The sequence below is a fragment of the Gymnoscopelus braueri genome (assembly GCF_963280865.1).
Source record: "Gymnoscopelus braueri genome assembly, chromosome: 10".
NCBI lineage: Eukaryota > Metazoa > Chordata > Actinopteri > Myctophiformes > Myctophidae > Gymnoscopelus > Gymnoscopelus braueri.
The window spans coordinates 43,380,138-43,400,057 of record NC_137611.1 but is presented as its reverse complement, the minus strand read 5'-3'; the positions used below and the strand labels follow the sequence as shown (position 1 = coordinate 43,400,057).

The 19,920-nt window shown below is 40.6% G+C and overlaps 1 protein-coding gene across 1 annotated transcript; it reads left to right on the top strand.

Moving 5' to 3' along the window:
* The first annotated feature begins 237 nt into the window (after nucleotides 1–237).
* LOC308093584 (uncharacterized protein) lies at nucleotides 238–18,747 on the top strand. Its single transcript, XM_080439916.1, has 10 exons — nucleotides 238–315; nucleotides 644–723; nucleotides 2,406–2,572; nucleotides 3,905–4,077; nucleotides 13,850–13,898; nucleotides 14,410–14,639; nucleotides 15,436–15,495; nucleotides 15,768–15,829; nucleotides 16,369–16,535; nucleotides 16,880–18,747. Exons 1-10 carry the CDS (start codon nucleotides 305–307, stop codon nucleotides 17,054–17,056), a joined length of 1,176 nt encoding a protein of 391 aa, XP_080296042.1. The 5' UTR covers nucleotides 238–304; the 3' UTR covers nucleotides 17,057–18,747.
* Nucleotides 18,748–19,920: the final 1,173 nt, after the last annotated feature.

The following is a 19,920-nucleotide window of genomic DNA, read 5'->3' as shown; positions in this document are numbered from 1 at the left end:
GCTATTTTTCAAACGAAAATGTATTTCGAAAATGTATTTATTTCGGGTTGGACAAACAAAAAAATAAACAAGCCCTCTCCCAGGCGTTTTGGTGGTCATGCAGGCCAGGGATGCCCGTCTCTCCCCCGACAACAACACTTTTGCATATACCGATTTCCATATATTCCATTCATGTGGAGGAACGCATCGTTTAGACTTCAGTCCAGTCACTTGACTCCCTAATATCCAAGCAATCACCAGCTGATCTTGACCCTCTGGCAGGAACCATTATTATTCTCTCCCCGGGCTCAGAGAGGACACAGACATGGCCATAAAGTGAGTTCCTTCATATTTGATTCAAGGGCCCTTTTAACCATTTTCCTCAGGATTTCAGCTTAAACAGCCGGCAATGTGGAATACACAAGGGAGCCTCGTTGTAAGTCTCATCTTCGCATGGCACAGTATATCATAGCATACAGTAGGTCGTAAAAGTGGCTCCTTAAGTACCAATTGCAATAGATTGATAAAATATTAATATACTAATTAATTCATTATAGATGGCATATTGGAAATGATTTACGAGTCAGCATGCTAGCAATATTTTACAGCAACCAGTGTGCATAATTGGACTGGTGATAGATCTTGATGCTCTTTTCAAGGGTAGATTGTGTTGCTTTCCCAAGGATCCGCTTGATGACGTTGAGACTTGGAGTGAATCCGTGGACAAGGTCCTGGGCTGTAAAGGTGAGGACATTCTAACCACATGAACCCTATAGCAGTGTTGATTTTGACAGCACATTTTGATTACGTTTTAGTCACAGTCTTTTGAATAAAGTTCCATTTCGTTTTAGTCATATTTTAGTCATCTGAAATGTCTTAGTTTTTGTCTAGTTTTAGTCGACTAAATATCAGAAGATTATTCGACTAAATCTACAGTTGCTTTAGTCGACTAAAATGTATTTTGGCGGTGCCTTGATGGCGTCGTAATGGCTGATTTTACACTTGGTTGCATGCTGAAAATAGCCGATCTACAAGCTCACAAAGCGTCGCGCTGCGACGCGTTGTTCAGAGCGCAACACCCGAACGCAACCAACCATAAAATGACTTGTCTTTTAGTTCTACTGGGTCTCCCTCACTAACATTTTAGTCTAGTTTTTATTTGTTGACGAAATTGTCAATATATTTAGTCTTAGTTTTAGTCATCGTAGCTTAGTTTTTATTTAGTTTTTATCAGTGAAAAAAGGTAGTCGACGAACAATTTTCGTCATAGTTTTAGTCGACGAAATCAACACTACCCTATAGCGTCCCTGTTCTGGGCGTGACGTCATAATGGAACGTTCGGTGAAAATAAGCAAACATTCGGCGGAAATAGAAGATCTAAAAGATCACACAGCGACGCTTTGAGAGCTTGTAGATTGGGCTATTCTGCAGTGAAGATATTTTGTTTGGAGGGGGGGAAAAGAAGGAGGCCAAGTACAGGCCCCTGGGGGACCCCCCGGTCAACAAACGACGTGGTTTAAGTGGTTATACATTTCTACTTTGGGGGGAGAATAGATTTTCTCTTGTCAAAGGCAAGGCTGCTAAAAGACATGCACAATCCAATTGACTGGTTGTAGCTGTTATACTGTACGATCTTACTACTACTACTACTACTCACTATACCACTTAAAATAAAGTACATTTTATTAGGTGTTGATGCCTTTTTATATAGTGAGGGTGCTGTTGTATTGTTTTTATTTTTATTATTGAACTCGGGCACGGATCTTTTTATTTTTTCACCACTTGAACGCCAGCATCCCTATTCTGTGGGAAACACCACCAAAAATAGCAGATCCACAAGATCGCAACGTGTCACATTGCAATGCATTATCAGCTTGTAGATCATCTATTTTTGGCAAAAAGATTGGCGTAGAACAGTGGTTCTCAACCAGTGGTCCGGGGACCACCAGTGGTCCTTCGGGGGGGTACCAGGGGGTCCCCAGCGAAATTAGATAACATAGCGTCAAAAATAGTCAAGATTTTTTCAAAAATAGCAGATCTACAAGCTCATAGCGCGGCACCGAGTGCCGCGCTATGAGCTTGTAGATCTGCTGTTTTTGAAAAAATCTTGAAAATGTGTGCATATCTTTGAATATGTATATATTTTTAAAAGCGATATTTTTAACTCAAATCTTTGTTTCTGGGGGTCCCTGGCACAAAAAAGACATTTTAAGATGGGGGTCCGTGGCCAAATGTATATCAATTTAGGGGTCCTTGGCATGAAAAAGGTTGAAAACCACTGGTGTAGAAGGAAACAAGAGCAGGCCACGTACAGTTGCAACTCGGGTCCATTTCACTAAGTAAAGAGGGTATAAGTAATTAAGGTGTGACAATAAAAGTATTTCTGATTCTGGTATACCTTTCTTCTCCTCATGTGTGGTCTGCAGCCGGCCAGATAGCCTTCCGCGAGTTCCTGAAGTCCGAGTACAGCGAGGAGAACATCCTCTTCTGGCTGGCCTGTGAAGATTACAAGAAGATCAAGACAATCCCTGAGATGATCTCTACTGCAAACAGGATCTACTCCGAGTTTGTCCAAACAGAGGCTCCCAGACAGGTAACAGTAATACCCTCATTATTTTACCTCTTTTAACAACCAAAAGGCTTGTAGGAAGTTGAAAGTAAAACTTTTGGGCAACAATATCTACGATTTTGAAGGGTTTCTTTTGTTTAGTTTTGAACAATTCCCGATTTGAGAGAGAAGGTTTTATTAAAATGTGTGATTTTGTGATCTGATTTAGTGCAATGGAAAAGAGGGTGCAGTGACTTGCCTTTAAAGGAGTATAGTTCACCCCCAAAAAATCTTATTTTCTATCAATTACACACCCCGTGAAGCCTTGAATTCATGGAGATTTTTTTGTTGTTGTCACATGAGCCAATAATTTGATGATAATAATAAAGATGCTAATGCATCCGGTAGCGGTAGGAGACACAAATGAGTCTCTTTGTGTCTCCTACCAGAGAGATCGCATCAAATTAATGGCTTATAGGAATGTGATAAAAAAAAAAAAAAAAATGCCATGAATTCAATGCTTCATGGGGTGTGTAATTGATAGAAAATAAGTAATTTTTTTGGGTGAACTACTCCTTTAACTCTTGTGCGATCTGTAGAATTTCACCTCAAGTGTCCTACAGTATATGAGTTGTTTCGAGGTTATAACAATATTAAAGGTAGGGTAAGTGATTTACTTTGGTTAAATAAAGTGTTAAATAGCTCTATATTCTGATAGTACTCATTGCTATAGAGTGTTTGTTCAGTAAAAGGAGTCTCCCACGTCTCTCCAGTTCATTAAAATGCATTTTCAGCGCTCTCTCCTGATTGGCTTAAATGTTGTCACCTACCTGAAAATGTTCTATATTCTGTTTACTAGCTGGAGAGACCCCTGTGACCGAAGTCACCGAACAAACGCTATGTAGCAATGATTACTATCAGAATATAGTACTTTAACATTTTAAGTATTGGTATCAAAATGTACTTTGTACCAAAAGTAGCAAAATGTTTGAAAATAGCAGATCTACAAGCTCATAATGCGTCGCGATACGACGTGTTGTGAGCTTGTAGATCGGCTATTTTCAAATAGCCTATGTATAAAATAGGGCTAAAGTGGTTAATGTATGTTTTATAATATATAAATTTATATCTGCAAAGTAACTAGTAACTAACATTTTCTAATAATTGTAGTGGAGTAAAAGTACAATATTTGCCTCTGAGATGTAGTGGAGTAGAAGTAAAAGTATTGGAAATTGGAAATACTCCAGTAAAGTAGGTCTACAGTACTTAAGTAAATAGTTACTTTCCACCACTGGTTAGCAACAAGGACAGAGAGCTGCTGCTTGAGGTGAGCGGTTGGACTTTGTATTATGTTATTGTGTTTCTCAAAAAATACAGATCAACATCGACTGTGGCACCCGGGAGAACATCACGAAAAACATCTCCCAGCCGACCTTGACGTCGTTCGACACGGCACAGAAGCTCATCTACAGCCTGATGGCCCGAGATTGTTACCCGCGCTTCCTCAAGTCCGTGGTCTACCAAGGCCTCCTGAGGAGGGCGGAGGAAAGGTGAACGTCTGTGGCGCTCTCTCTCTCTTAGCCCATTCAGTCCGGGATTAACGCAGACCTATGTGTCATTTTTTAAGATTTCTTTGTGGCTATTAAAAAAATAGCAGATCTACAAGCTCATAGCGCGGCACTCGGAGCTTGTAGATCTGCTATTTTTTATTATTTTGTTATTTGAAAAATCGTGGAAATCTGTGCAAATATGAATATATGCAATTTGTGCAAATATGAATATATGCATTTTTGAGAACCGCTGATATTACAGCAGAAGTTTTTTTTTCTTTTCGAAAAGATTTGAGTTAAAAATGTTATCTTTAAAAAACGATTTGCACTTTCTCCACGTAGTTAATACCCTCACAAAAACATGTAGTAGTCCTGGTCGCTACATCGAATATATTGAAAGCGAACATTTGTTACTCAAATCTTTGCTTCTGGGGGGGTCCCTGGAGCAAAATATTTTACAAATGTTGAAAAGACAAGTGTTCGCTTTCAAAATATATATAAATGTGTGCAAATTCAAAGATTTGCACACATTTTCACGATTAAATAAAAATAGCAGATCTACAAGCTCGTAGATCTGCTATTTTTGAATAGCAAAAGAAATCTAAAACGACACAGATGCGTTCCCGGTCTGAATTGGGTGAACAGGCCCGCTGACTCCTCTCACAAATGTCTGCTTTAATACCACAATACCAGTGATTCTCCACCGCTTTCATCTCAAGGACCCACAGTTTGATATGCGTTAGACCCCAATGTTATACCTTTTTTTTCTCCTCCTTTTTTTTTCTGGGAACCCCAATCTACACTGTAAAATCATCAGTGTTATTTGAACTCTCAGAGCGTGCAACTGGAGCCAAATGATCCATTTGGTTCCATGTTGTACGCTCTGAGAGTTACAGATCCATAAGGGTCCCCCTGGTGGTCCCCCTGGTGGTCCCCCGGAAAGTGGTTAAAATGATTGTGATGCTATGTTAACTACTTTACCTGGGGACCCCCTGGAACCGCCCCAAGGACCCCTGGGGGTCCCCGCCCTGACCCCACTTTGAGAACCAACGCCCTATACTATCCCGATGTAGAGAAAGGAACAGTGTTTGTGGACCCATGGGCGCACAGCAAAGATCCTGAGTGTCAGTTTACTGTAACTCTGTGAGTGTAAAATGGACCCTTTTTAGGTGTACATAAACATCTTACACCAGGGGTCTTCAACGCTTTCAGGCCAAGGACCCCCTAGCTGAGAGAGAGATGAAGCAGGGACCCCCTCTATATTGTATAAAATTGTGTTTCAGATTCAACTTTTTTCGTTTACTTGGTCTGCTCTTTTTTCCCTCCACACACCAAACCTCTTTGCCAACAAATAGCCAATAAGCTCACAAAGCCTCGCAGCACGAGGCGTTGTGAGCTTGTAGATTTGCTATTTAGTGGCTAAAGTTTTCCTCAGAAAAAGGGATGCTAGGGTTAAGGTAAAAAAAAACAATCATATCACACAAAGATTTGGCGGACCCCCTGTAGTAACTCTGAGGACCCCCTAGGGGTCCCGGACCCCCTATTGAAGACCCCTGTCTTACACTGTATCTATTCACTGTACTGGACAATGAGTAATATTGAAAACAACAAAATTCTTCATTGATAATGCTTTCTTATCCCTCCGTCCACAAATTCAATACTCAAATGAATTCCTGATTGTAAATAGTATTATCCACTTTTTTTTGTCTTTGTTTGGTTAGTCAAATCTAATTTATATTTGCAATTAAAATTGATTATGAGTCTATTGTTACATTTCTGTCTCATGTTCAGATTTTGTGAAATGGAAAAGCCCTATTGTAGCTACAGTATACACCAAATCAGTGTGCCTTCATTATCTCAAACTAGACAGATTGACTGCAGGTGTGTCATGTTGACATTTGGGTGTGGCCATTTTGAATGAGATGCAAAACAGCAGAGGGCAGAGGTGGAAGAAGTACTCATATCCTTTGTGTAAGTATAAGTACCAAAACAACAATGTAAAAATACTTCAAAGGAAATGTCCTGCATGAAAAATACATGTTCATAAGTATTAGTATTATGTAACACATGCACAGAATTATAGGAGCAGCAAAATGTGCATCTGTATGTTAAAGTAAAAGTAGTGGAGCGGAAATTTGAGGACGCATTAAAATGGAAATACTCAATTAAAGTAGCTAAGAACCGTGAGTACAGTATTTGTGCACTGTATATGTAATGAGTTACTTTCCACCAATGCCTGTTGTGTGTACATGGCCTTGTAGTCTATTAAACACCAGATGGCAACAGTGTCATAGCAACTGGAGAGTAGACAGCTCCAATGCACGGGCAAGGAGAAAAGACCTGACACAACTTTGCTTATTGCGACCACATTTGAAGTGACTTTTCACTTTTGTGTGATATCACAGCAAAAAAAAATTGCCTCATCCACAGATGAAAGCAGCACTGCATAAAATAAGGCTTAATTTAGGCCTATAACATTATGTGAAGCATAAAAGTGAGGCTTTAGGCTTGAAATGGCAGGCAAATTAATATTGCAGTCTTTGGCCAGTTCAATTGCATTCGTGGTGCAAAGAGCAGCTCAGTGAAACACAGAGGAAGGATTTCCACAGAGAAGCAATGTTTTGAGTTTGGGTTGGTGGAGATATTTGAATGTTTCATGGCAGTTAATGATTTTTGCAAATATTCATGCAACCACTGGTCGCATGAATATTTGCAAAAATCATTAAAGCACAGCCCGGATTAATTTGATGCCTTTTTTTTATGAAGGTGTAAAGTACACAGCCTTGGGATAATGTTTCGATGTATATTACGTTAATGGAACACACATCAAAACGTCCCATTGTTGTGTACTTTGCAATTTAATAAAATTGTCCTCGGTTGGTTTGCTATTGTCCTGCCCCTGTGATGCACCTGTACCGGCCTAACTTTACCTGGTTGATGTGCGGTGGAACTCCCTTTCTGTTCATGCAAACAATGTTTTGGTATTGTAGTCTGTGTGCAACGTTGGCAGGTGAGGGTGTCTGGAATACAAGAGAACTGGGCACTATTGGGCACTGGGCCCAGGGGAGAACTGGGCACTTATGCTCACTGGCTCCTGTGTAAATCTGTATTATATCTTGGTTTTAACACTTTACCTGCCAATCACGAGTATAACCGTTGATGAAAAATACACCCGTTTACTGCCATCCACGAGTATAACCGTTTTTCAAAAAAAAAAAAATCACGATCCAAAGATTTCTAGCTCCATTCACTCCTTGGTTAACTTATTACTTTAAAATCCTGTATCTCGGCTCCTGTGTAAAAAAAATTTAAACACTGGCACTGGGGGAAGTAAAATAAAAAAAACCCTCTGGCAGGGAATGTGTAAGCATGAAGTTGAATTATTTTAATTAGTATCTTTATGTATGGCTATGGGTGACCATGCAGACATCCGCCAAAAAGTTTACATATTTTCATAATTGCCAGACCCAGGGTGTCGGCCTACAGGAGGCTTTGTCTGTCTGTCGGTCGGTCGGTCTGTACCTCTTTTCCTCCCCAGCCATTCAGGAACGCTTCAGATTTCAACCACCAGGGGCAACAGATACAGTAACATGGCTTTTTTGTAGTTGATTGCATTAAATTCATTTAAAACGTATTGCTGTTGTCCGCTGAACTACTTTTAGGCAATTTTGTTGTTCTACATAACTTATTTCAGAGGTTTATTACTACACAAGCAGCATAGTAAATTACCTAAACTTATGAAATGCTGGATTCAAAGCCCTTCTGCCCATATTCTGTGCACTGACTGACAAGGGACAGGTGAATGGAATCAGACTGGAAGGTTTGCTGGTCTAGCCTATACACAAATCTACAACCAAATACCCCTATACACAAAATGCTACACACACACAAAATGATTTATACTTTTAACTTATAAAGTGGTTTGTAGGTGTGTTGCCTGCTAGGAATTTGTTCCTTCTGGGTCTGGCAGCACCAGGTCTCCTGGTCTTGTTTTAGGATTCAAATGACATTTTCACATTTCCGTCCATCTGTCTGTCTGTCTATTATGTATTCTGAACACAGCATCTTATGGATGCTTTATGGAGGGCAAAATGCATACTGCTGTAAATGTAAATGCTGAATGCCGACAATGTGCCTCATTGTTCATGAGAGATTAGAAATGGGGCCTAAAATGTAATACAGGCAATGGGGTCAGTTCTCCCCCCAAACAGTGTGCTGGCCCCAGTGCTCTCCAGTGCCCAGTTCTCTGTTTGCTGCCCGCAATAGGTCTGGACTGTGCATTTTGAAATACATCACTGATCGTAATAGCTAGCTACTATTTTGCATGCCTAAGCGATGTAAAACATGGCATGCAAACCAAGCCAAAAGAAAACACACACACGCATACAAAACAGCAGCCAGTCCAAAAATACATGAACTATTATATCATATTAGACTGTATTTTTTATATTGTTGGAAACTTGGACGTTTAATGACATTCAAATACTTTGGATGCTAAAATCACAAAAGGAGTGTGAATCTTGTTTTGTTTAAAAAAATAAACAAAATGTGTGTCTTTTGCATTATAGATACTAAGTGTGTCATCCTGGAGTATCTGGTATCAAACATTTGAGTGAGTTGCTGCGTAGGGAAAGTGGAAGTGGGAACTGTTTGGTTTCTCACATGTGACCGTGCTGAGTGTCAGTGGGACATTTTGTTTTGGATGTTTTGGTGTTGAGCGACTGCTGAATGGATCATCAGATTATGCCAGTGCTTACATCTGTACTTCACAGCCTTAACCGCAACTTCCCCCTGAGTGTCGAAAAACTCGAGTTACATGCAACCTCTCTGTGGGCGTGGGAAGACAAAACGTCAGATAGTGCGAAAGAAAAAGTTTCAAAGACGACGCGACGAATAAATTTTTGAAGTACAGTAATGAGCTGGCTTTACTAAAAAAAACTGCGCTGTAGAGAGATGACAGGAAACAAAAGAAACATAAACATCAGCTAAACAGACTCCAGGATGTCTTGCTTGATAAATAGTCCCCCAGAACTTGTGCAGCCTCTCTCTGCTTGCACTATGGGGACTGTTTATCCAGCGAAGACGTCCCGGATTCTGCGTTGTATGTCTTCACCTGCTGCCCTGATAAAGAGCACCTGTCACAACGAGCCGTCAGAAGCTATGCGGCGCGCTAGCCCTCTTCTGTTGTAAAAAAATATAACCTATATATCGTCGCCGTCGGGTGGAGACCTTGTATGTCCAAAAAACAGTGGTGTAAAGTAACTAAGTACATTTACTCAAGTACTGTACTTAAGTACACTTTTGAAGTAGGTTATACTTTTCCCATTTTCAGTACTTTTACTTCTATACTCCACTACATCTCAGAGGCAAATATTGTTACTTTTCAGATATAAATTATGATATTATGAAACATACATTAACCACTTCAGCCCTATTTTATACCTAGGCTATTTGAAAACAGACGATCTACAAGCTCACTGTAGATCTGCTATTTTCAAACATTTTAGTACTTTTACTTGTGGTACTTTAAGTACATTTGGTGCCAATGCTTTTGTACTTTTACTCAAGTAAATTTTGAATTCTGGACTCTTACTCGTAGCAGTGTATTTCTATATTGCAGTATTGGTACTTTTACTCAAGTAAAGAATGTGAGTACTTTTTCCACCACTGTCCAAAACGAAGTCTGCGATCTGATGGATCCAATGCATTTTAGTCAACAAGCTCTTGTTAATATTTCCAGTGGTTCAATATATATATGTTACAGTATGATTGGAGAACCAGTACGATTGAAGAATGCGCGCTCGTTTTTACCACCCACCCAGCACTAGAGGGAGCCACAAGCCAGGCTTGTGCACAAACATATATGGCCACACACACACACACACAAACACACACGCGCACACACACGCGCACGCGCTCATGCTTTTTTTGGTTTATTGAAAGCAGGACTGTTTAGATACTTTTATTGTGTTCTGGCTTTTGTTTTCCTTTCTCCCTGACACACACACACACACACACACACACACACACACACACACACACACACACACACACACACACACACACACACACACACACACACACACACACAGTGATCCATGAAAAGAACTATTCTGTCCCTATCGGTTTACAAATCAAACGGCGCTGAGTCGACTAGTGGAGCGTCGGCCGGTCACCGCGGGCACTCGCGCCTGGAGGCGCGAGGGCGCGCTTCCTCGGCCTCAAGCTCCACTAAGTCGGCGCGCCGTGCGTGTGAACGCGTGTTCAGCGTTCCCCTCATAGATATTATGGTTCCCCTAGCGTAGCTTCCTGGTTGCTATGTGGGGGGAACAACAAAAGACAGGTCTCCGTCGGCGCATCAAAGCCCCGCCTCTCCGCGCTCTCCTTCTCCTCCTCCTCGGAGGAGGAGAAGGAGAGAAGGAGAGGACGGGACGGTTTAAAACGCGAGGAGGAGGAGGAGGAGGAGGCTCCTCTTCCTCGCGAGCCTCGCGTAATAACCCCCCGCCTCGCAGCGCCGTCCTCCTCCTCCTCCTCGCGAGCCTCGCTAATAAACCCTGTCTCGAAAAGCCCCGCCTCGCCCCGAAGGAGCCCCGTGCCTAAAAACGAGCGCTCTGTCTTCAATCGTACTGGTTCTCCAAACGTACTGTGACATATATATATATAAAACCCTCAGACGGACTTAACCACTTTCACTTTCGCTTATTCTATTTATTAATAAAAAGAAAACACCCACAAATATCAGATCCATAAGCTCACAACACGTCGCGATGCAACGCATTGTGCGCTTGTCGATCTTTGCTATACTTTTGCGTGATGCTGTAGCGTGACAAAGTAGGCCATACATTTAGGACAAAACATTTAAAAAAAAATAAACATGGAGATACAAGGTTTGGGCCACGGCGACGATAATGTTCTAAAATAATAACCTATCACCTAGTTCCAGTGCTCTCAGCAGCCAATAGGAGTGAGTGCCTGTCTCGCTCTCCACTTCCTGTCAGTGTTGGAAAAGGTGCTCCAATTTTTGACTTTTTTGAAGTAAATGTATCAATACTGCGATACAAAAATACTCTGTTACAAGTAAAAGTCCGGAATTCAAAATGCGCTTGAGTAAAAGTACAAAAGTATTGGCATCAAAAAGTACGAAAAGTAGAAAGTACTCATTATGCAGAATGTCCCATTTCACAAGTTTTCAAATGTATAAAATGCATGAAAATAGCAGATCTACAAGCTCACAATGCGTCCCATCGCGACGCATTGTGAGCTTGTAGATCGGCTATTTTCAAATGGCCGAAATGTATTTAGGTCTGAAGTGATTAATGTATGTTTTGTAATAATAGGCTAATCTAAATCTACTAAAGTTTATTTAGATTATTTGAAAACTAAAGTTTTCAAATAATTGCAGTGGAGTAAAAGTACAATATTTGCCTTTGAGATGTAGTGGAGTAAAAGTACCGAAAATTGTACTTAAGTACAGTACTTGAGTACATACTTAGTTACTTTACACCACTGCTCTCCACTTCCTGTTCATACAAACAGAGTGGATGGAAGTGACACACTTTGCTGGCTTGCTGACACCTGATAAACAAGTGCAATGTCTACAGGAAAGCAGATACAGTAAATGGTTCCATTTAGGAGAATTTGAACGCAGAGTCTACACATGCAGACAAAATAGTGCCTGATGAAGCAATGGAGGAAAGTCGTTATAAACAACACCACTTGACCCATTAAGACCTGAGGATTCTACGAATGTCTTTTAAATCAGTAACAGTTTTCTGAAAAAACGAATGTTGCTATATCAGTGGTGTTCAAACGTTTTCATGTCAACCCAATATCTTGAAAAACTAAATAAATGAGCAGATCTACAGGCTCGTAGAGTGGCACGTGCCGCGCTATGAGCTTGTAGATCTGCTATTTTTGAATAGCCCAAGTATAAGATTATGGTTAAAGTGGTTCAAATAAAAATGACATGCTTTCCCAGTCTTAATGGTTTAAATCAAAATGTGTATTAATAATAATAATAATAATATTAAACTTTATTTGTATAGCACCTTTCATGACATGAAATGTAGCTCAAAGAGCTTAACAGAGCAAGAATACAATTACAACTAATTTAACAATAAAGCAAAAAGCAAAAGCATAAAACAACATTAAAATGTATTGGCACTGCAGCACAAGGACATTGGCACTCAGTTCTGTTCTGTTCTGTTCTATTCTACTGTATAATGATGAGTTCAAATGGCATCTCTGAATAACATTGACCTCTACCAGCGTGCAGCTCTGAATGTTTGGTACATTCGTATACTCTCAGGCATGATGAGGCCTTTCTCGGCATGCAAATTCATTCAAATGTAAATGTGCCTGTGCCAGTATCAGCACATCAGGCCACGGTGTGCTGGACAGTATGTGCACAAACTTAGCAATTACTATGAAACTTCATCGTCACAAAACAGCTGCTGATGAATGTGGTGACAGAGGCTTGCATCACTATCGTCATCAATATGCAACAACAACAACATGAAGATTCAAGATTATTCCACTACAATTATTTGAAAACTTTAGTTACTAGTTACTTTGCAGATATAAATAATTAAATTATAAAACATACATTAAGCACTTTAGCCCTATTTTATACCTAGGCTATTTGAAAATAGCCGATCTACAAGCTCACAACATGCCGCATCGCGACGCGGTGTGAGCTTGTAGATCTGCTAATTTCAACCATTTTAGTACTTTTACTGTTGGTAATTTAATTACATTTTGATACCAATACTTTTGTGCTTTTACTCAAGTAAATGTTGAATTCAGGACTTTTACTTGTAACAGAGCACTTCTACATTGCAGTATTGATACTTTTACTTAAGTGAAACATTTGAGTACTTTTTCCACCACTGCAAACTGAACATGGTATTTTCTTCAGAATCAGCCTGTCACGTCTAAAGGGGTTTCTCCAACTAATGGAGATATCACAACAGTTAGATATTGATGATGACACCAATATTATTCAAAGGTTCCACCAAATCGCATGACTGTGCTGAAATTCCCCCGCCATTGAAGGGAAGCCGTGTTGGAAGAGGTACTCACATTTTTAAGTAAAAAGTATTAATACCACAAGGTAGAAATACACTGTCACAAGTAAAATTCCGGTATTTTACTTGAGTGAAAGCACATTTTGAATTGTTGGCATCGAAATGTACTTGAAGTACTAAAAGTAAAAGTACTTGTTAGGCAGAATGTTCCATTTCGCAAGTTTTCAAAAAGTGTAGAAATCTTTTGAAAATAGCCGAAGTATATAAAGTGTCGCAGTGGTTAATGTATGTAATGTAATAATAATCAAAATCTGCAAAGTAACTAGTAACTAAAGTTTTCAAATAATTGTAGCGGAGTAAAAATACAATAGTTGGTTCCGAGACGTAGTGGAGTAGAAGTAAAAGTATTGAAAATTGGAAGTGCTCCGGGTAAAGTGGAAATACCTCAACATTGTACTTGAGTACTTCACTTCTCACTTCGTACTTACTTCACACCACTGAAGGGAAGTGTCGCTTCAGTGGCCTTGAACATGCCTAACCACACTCTTGAGCCTATACCACCACCAAGGCCGGTAAGGCATTTGCCTATCTGTTGTTGAACTTTCCACCGGGCCATTTGCATCCCAGCCGGGGCTAAGTGATGACCTGTGCAAGGTTTTCAGAACAATACTCGAACAGATAGCATGCAGCCGGTCTGAGCCGGCTACAGCGTCATCTACTCAACTTCCTCTATTTTCTGTGGTTAGCACAGAACGCTCTGCTGACGCTATACTCAACCGCCTCATGGTGTTGGCTGTCAGTGGTGGGAAAAAGTACTCAAATGTTTTACTTAAGTAAAAGTATCAATGCTGCAATGTAGAAGTAGCTCTGTTACAAGTGAAAGTCCAGAATTCAAAATTGACTTGAGTGAAAGTTCAAAAGTATTGGTATCAAAATGTGCTTAAAGTACCAACAGTAAAAGTACTCAAATGTTTGAAAATAGCAGATCTACAAGCCTCACAACGCATCGCGATGCGACGCGTTGTGAGCTTGTAGATCGGCTATTTTCAAATCGCCTAGGTATAAAATAAGGCTTAAGTGGTTAATGTATGTTTCATAATGTAATCATTTATATCTGCAAAGTAACTAGTACTAACGTTTTCGAGTAATTTTAGTGGAGTAAAAGTACAATATTTGCCTCCGAGATGGAGTAGAAGTAAAAGTATCTCAAAATTGTACTTGAGTACAGTACTCAAGTAAATGTACTTAGTTACTTTACACCACCGGTGGCTGGTGTTCCTGCTACTGCTATATATGCCACTAGTAGCTGGCGGAGGCTTATCAGACAGACAGACGCACAGCGGAAGCTGAACATCACTCATCTCTCTCACACACACACACACACACACACACACACACACACACACACACCCCAGCATACAGTGCGTACGCCCATGCAGCCCATGCCCTCACCATGACTATGTTAGCTTCATCAGCGCCTAGGCAGCTTCAGGAACTCAATATGGACACCACCAAGGACAGCATAAGGAAGCCCAAGTAAGTCATCAACTTTATCTGACAACATAACTGTTAACATTAACCACCTAATCCATACATGGGCAACTGGCGGCCCGGGGGCCACATGCGGCCCCCACCTTCACTTAATGCGGCCCGCAGGTTAATGTTGGAATACTGATATATATTATTGATTTCAGCTGTTACAATTCCAAACATGCAAACATGACCCGCTTTAATTACTTCTGTCTATATTAGTAGCTTAATGACTAGTATTAAAATTCTATTGTCTTTTGTCATATATATTCGTATTTAAGTTCATAAAGCTAACATAAGTATACCTAAATGCATTTTAAATTAAATGAAAATGTTACTTTTCAGGATTCCAATTCAAAAATAGCTCAAAAAGCTCAAAACGTGTCGAGCTGCGACGCGTTTTGAGCTTGTAGATCGGCTATTTTTGCTACTTTTGTGTGACAAAGACCATTAATTTACGAAAAATACAGAGGTGTCTGCCCGATAGTATATGCAATGTGGCCCTCTGGAGTGAGTGTGGAAATATAGTGGCACTCTCCATCATCAAAGTTGCATCAGCCCTGACTTAATCTCTATAATACTTAGTTGACCCAAGTACCCCAGGGGTCTATACTACTAGCCCTCTCCTTTTTCCCGCTCTTCGCCAGAAATAACCTTTCTACAAGCTTGTAGATCTGCTATTCTGGCTTAATGTCCCCCCCCCCTCCCCCAGAATAGGGTTCATGTGGTTATAGCAAGCAGCGTGTGGAGGAGCCTCAGTAGCGGTGAAGTGAGCTTCATTTGTTTCGCAATGTGTTCACAGGGGAGGCAACCTCAGATATCGTTTGCAGTGCCGATCGTCCGAGGCCTCAAAGACCGAAGGGTGAGTAGACGCAAAGACCATTTCAAGGGTCTAGAATTCCTGTGTGAAATGTACTTAATTAACTACCAGTCCAATGGTTCTCAAATGTTTTAATTTTAAGGACCCTCGTAACTCTGAGAGAGTACAGATGGAACCAAATGGACCCTTACTGCACACTCTCTCAGACTTATACAGACCTGTACGGGTGCATTTGGAACCCCATGAAGGAAACACTTTGAAAACCACGGATCTAGTCATTTTTATAATCTTAACTAATGTCGCTTCTTTTACAGGCTCAGTTTCACAGAGATGACCCAGTGGTCCCATTCTCTGGAGAGACTTCTAGCCTCCAAATGTAAGCCATCGATAACATTGTGTCAAGAATACTTGAATGACTTTGTTTCCATCGTTTGTAACAATACAATTCCAGTGGTGGAAAAATAACTCAAATGTTTTACTTAAGTAAAAGTAACAATACTGCAATGTAGAAGTACTCCTTACAAGTAAAAGTCCGGAATTCAAAGTTTACTTGATCTACAAGCTCACAACGTGTCGCGATGCGACACGTTGTGAGCTTGTAGATCGGCTATTTTCAAATAGCCTACTGTATGTATAAAATAGGGCTAAAGTGGTTAATGTATGTTTTATAGTGTAATAATTTATATCTGAAAAGTAACTAGTAACTAAAGTTTTCAAATAATTGTAGTGGAGTAGAAGTAAATTGGAAATTGGAAATACTCAAGTAAAGTACAAATACCTAAAAGTTTTACTTAAGTACAGTACCTAAGTAAATGTACTTAGTTACTTTCCACCACTGTTTGTAACGATACAATTCACGTGCAGCCATGGCGTTCCTTTTCAACAGCGGGTTAATCGCTGTTCTTCTTCGTTTAGATGGCACGGTGACATTTCAGACCTTCTTGAAGTCGGAGTTCAGCGATGAGAACATAGAGTTCTGGCTGGTGTGTGAGGACTACAAGAAGATCAAGTCCTCTTTCAGGATGTCTTCCAGAGCCAAGAAGGTCTTCAAGCGCTACATTCAAGCTGGGGCTCCGAGAGAGGTGTGTATAGGTTTATATTGCAGTCTCTCTCTCTCTCTCTCTCTCTCTCTCTCTCTGTCTCTCTGCACACACACACACACACACACACACACACACACACACACACACACACACACACACACACACACACACACACACACACGTTTTAGGATAGCTAAACCTTACCCAAACCTCAACCACAACCTTAACTCTACCCCCAACCATAATTCTAAACCTAATCCTAACCCCTAACCATAGTGCTTATCGGTATCCCTCAAAAGTATATTAATACATGTACACACAACACCACTTATTCAATACGCTCATGCAGTGACACCTCGTCCTGTGTCTCCCGTTTCACCCAGATCAACATCGACCAGAAGACCAGGGAGCTGACCAGGCGGAACGTGAAGTCGCCCACCGAGGAGTGTTTCCTCGACGCCCAGAGGATCGTCTACAGCCTGATGGAGAGGGACTCGTACCCACGCTTCCTCAGGTCCGACATATACAGGACTTTACTGGGCTCCCAGCAGGACACATAGGGAGATGTTTAAGAAGGAAACTCCACGAGACTGTATATGGCAGCCGCTCGTGACGCCTGGGACTTCTAACCACACGACATGGGATAGCGGCTTTATAAGAATCAAGTGAAGGACTGTGGACTGTGGATGTTAGCTCTTCCATGGGAACACTGCTGATGAACTTCTGTTTGAATATAGGCTCTATGCACAGTAGCCATATTGGAAAGAAATTGGTCCTCTTCTTACTCCCTTCACAGGTGTTACCAGTGATACTAATTAAGGCTCTGTTCCATTCTGGTCAAACAGAGTCTGTGCTGACATTGTGCATGTTGGCTCACTGGAAACACTTGAGGGAGTTCCAAATAGCCCCTTGTGGGTGTGTAACTCTTACGGTCCATTTGGTTGCATTTGTACACACTCAGTGTTATGGGGGCCCTAGAAATTAAAAGGTTTGAGAACCACTGTGCTACACGAAATGGAACAGAGCCTTCATTAGTATCATTGGTAACACCTGTGAAGGAAGTAAGGAAGAGGCCCAATTTCCATCCAATATGGTTGCTGTGCATAGAGCTATTCCCGGGGACTGTCACAGTAATGGCTATCAGTATAGCTGGCTCTGGTGTAGTGATGGGTCGTTCATGATTGCTTTGTTCAAAAGAACCAGTTCATTGCCGTGAACGTGCACAAGCTTGTTCACTTCCTGAAACTGTTCACGTTCACGCTATCGTTCATGCAGTAGATTGATTAAGTTGAGGCTAAAAAGGAAAAGCCCCAAAACTTCAACAAAAAAAAGGCTCACCAGATGTCTCAAACGATAATTCAGTGCAGGCAGGAGCCAGCTAGTGCCTGGGCACCGGCCTTTATAGGAGAAAGTGCAATTTTTTCATACCTACATAATTTCTCTCATTTATTTCTGTTGCCAAACCACAGTTTGCTCTCCGCCCTGATCTCATTCGATACAAAGGCTCAGCCTAGGTCCTTTTGTTTTCCCCTCCTGATCATGTAAGTCTGGTTTTAAGAAACAAGGAAGCTGGCATGCGTGCTCAACTCAAAAGTCTTCAGACTATGATGGGTGCCGTCCCCAAAACGCACACAAATAGACCTTGTCTGAAATTGCTTCAGGGAACAGCTTGCGTCCAAGTTTATGTCCTGTCAGCTACTGATATTCACAAACACCGCAACAGGAAATAAACTTGGACGCATTTATAGAGTGTTTGTTGTCAAGTACGAAAGGAGGAAGCAGGTCTTGGCTTGTGGGTGTGAGTTCTGGTTTTAAGACGAGGCTGGCACATCAATCTCATGCACGTCACGCCACAAAAATAAGAAGTAAGAACTTGCTTTGTTCTGCTGCAAGGCTTTTTAACAGGTTCATCTGTCACAATCTGTACAACTTGTTTATTAATCATCATCATCCTAACTAATATTATACAAGTATGTACGCCTACACGTTTGCTCGACTGGGTCTAGATGGTTTCGCTTTAGTGGTTGCAACGAATTGCAAAATAACATGTGCCAAATGAAACTATATTCAGATGAGGAATAGGCTCTATATGCTCAGCAACCATATTAGAAGGAAATTGGGCCTCTTCCTTACTTCCTTCTTAGGTGTTACCAATGATACTAATGAAGGCTCTGTTCCATTTTGTGTAGCACAGTGGTTCTCAAACCTTTTAATTTCAAGGACCCCCCATAACTCTGAGAGTGTACAAATGGAACCAAATGGACCCGTAAGGGTCCATTTGGTTCCATTTGTTCACTCTCAGAGTAACACACCCGCAAGGGGCCATTTGGAACCCCCTCAAGTGTTTCCAGTGAGCCAACATGCACAATGTCAGCCCAGACTCTGTTTGACCAGAATGGAACAGAGCCTTAATTAGTATCATTGGTAACACCTGTGAAGGAAGTAAGAAGAGGCCCAATTTCTTTCCAATATAGCTGCTGTGCATAGAGCCTATTGTTTTGTGCACAAAAAAATACTTTTGAGATTGTGTCACTCTGACTATAATATTTAAATAATTTGAATGGGTATAACAGTTGTTATAAGCTAAATTTGAGAGAAGAACTTCATGGAGAAAGTAAACAAAACTGCCATGTGTAAAAGTTGTACATTTGTACATATTTAATATGTTTCAATTCTGTATAAAGCGTGAAATTAATTAATTGATATGCCTAAACTGTGTGTTATTTTATTTCCAAACTCTTTATTGAGCTTTTCCCTTTTCTTTTTTGTACAATTTCACATCATTCATATATTATCCATGAACACACAAATCAATCCCAATACCCTCCTCCTTCATTCCAGCACAAGTGTGGCTAAATATGTCTTTTTTTTACACAATAACCCGGCGATTTCTTTATTAGTATTTACAGTAGCTCTTCTAGCCCCCAATAACTCACATCTGGCCATCAAAGACCACGGGACCTTTATTATTGTGTAAAAAAAATACATATTTAGCCACCTGCCCGAATGCCCCCGCCCACTGTAAAAAAAGATCGCAAAAATTGCTAAAACTATAGAAAGCGGTAAATGAAAAAATATTAACACTCATCTTTTATTTACTTTAATTACAAGCTAAGACATAAAGCTTGGTTGTAAAAAAAACAAAACAACGTTGTCCATTAACTCCAAAGAGTGTACAAGTGGAACCAAATGTACACTCTTCAAAGTTGAATTAACATTAGACTTTACTGTGTGTGTATACATACTAAGAAACTGAGTTAGCAATCAGCAGTTGACAATGGACAGTGTTTTTGTTGAAAACTGTGGGCTGTAGGCCTACTGTATGTGCAGTAACTCTGGCAAAACTGTAGGCTGTACTGACAACTCTGGCATAATATCCCAGCTGTGCAGGATTAAGTCTTAACCCTGACCTTGCACGATGACA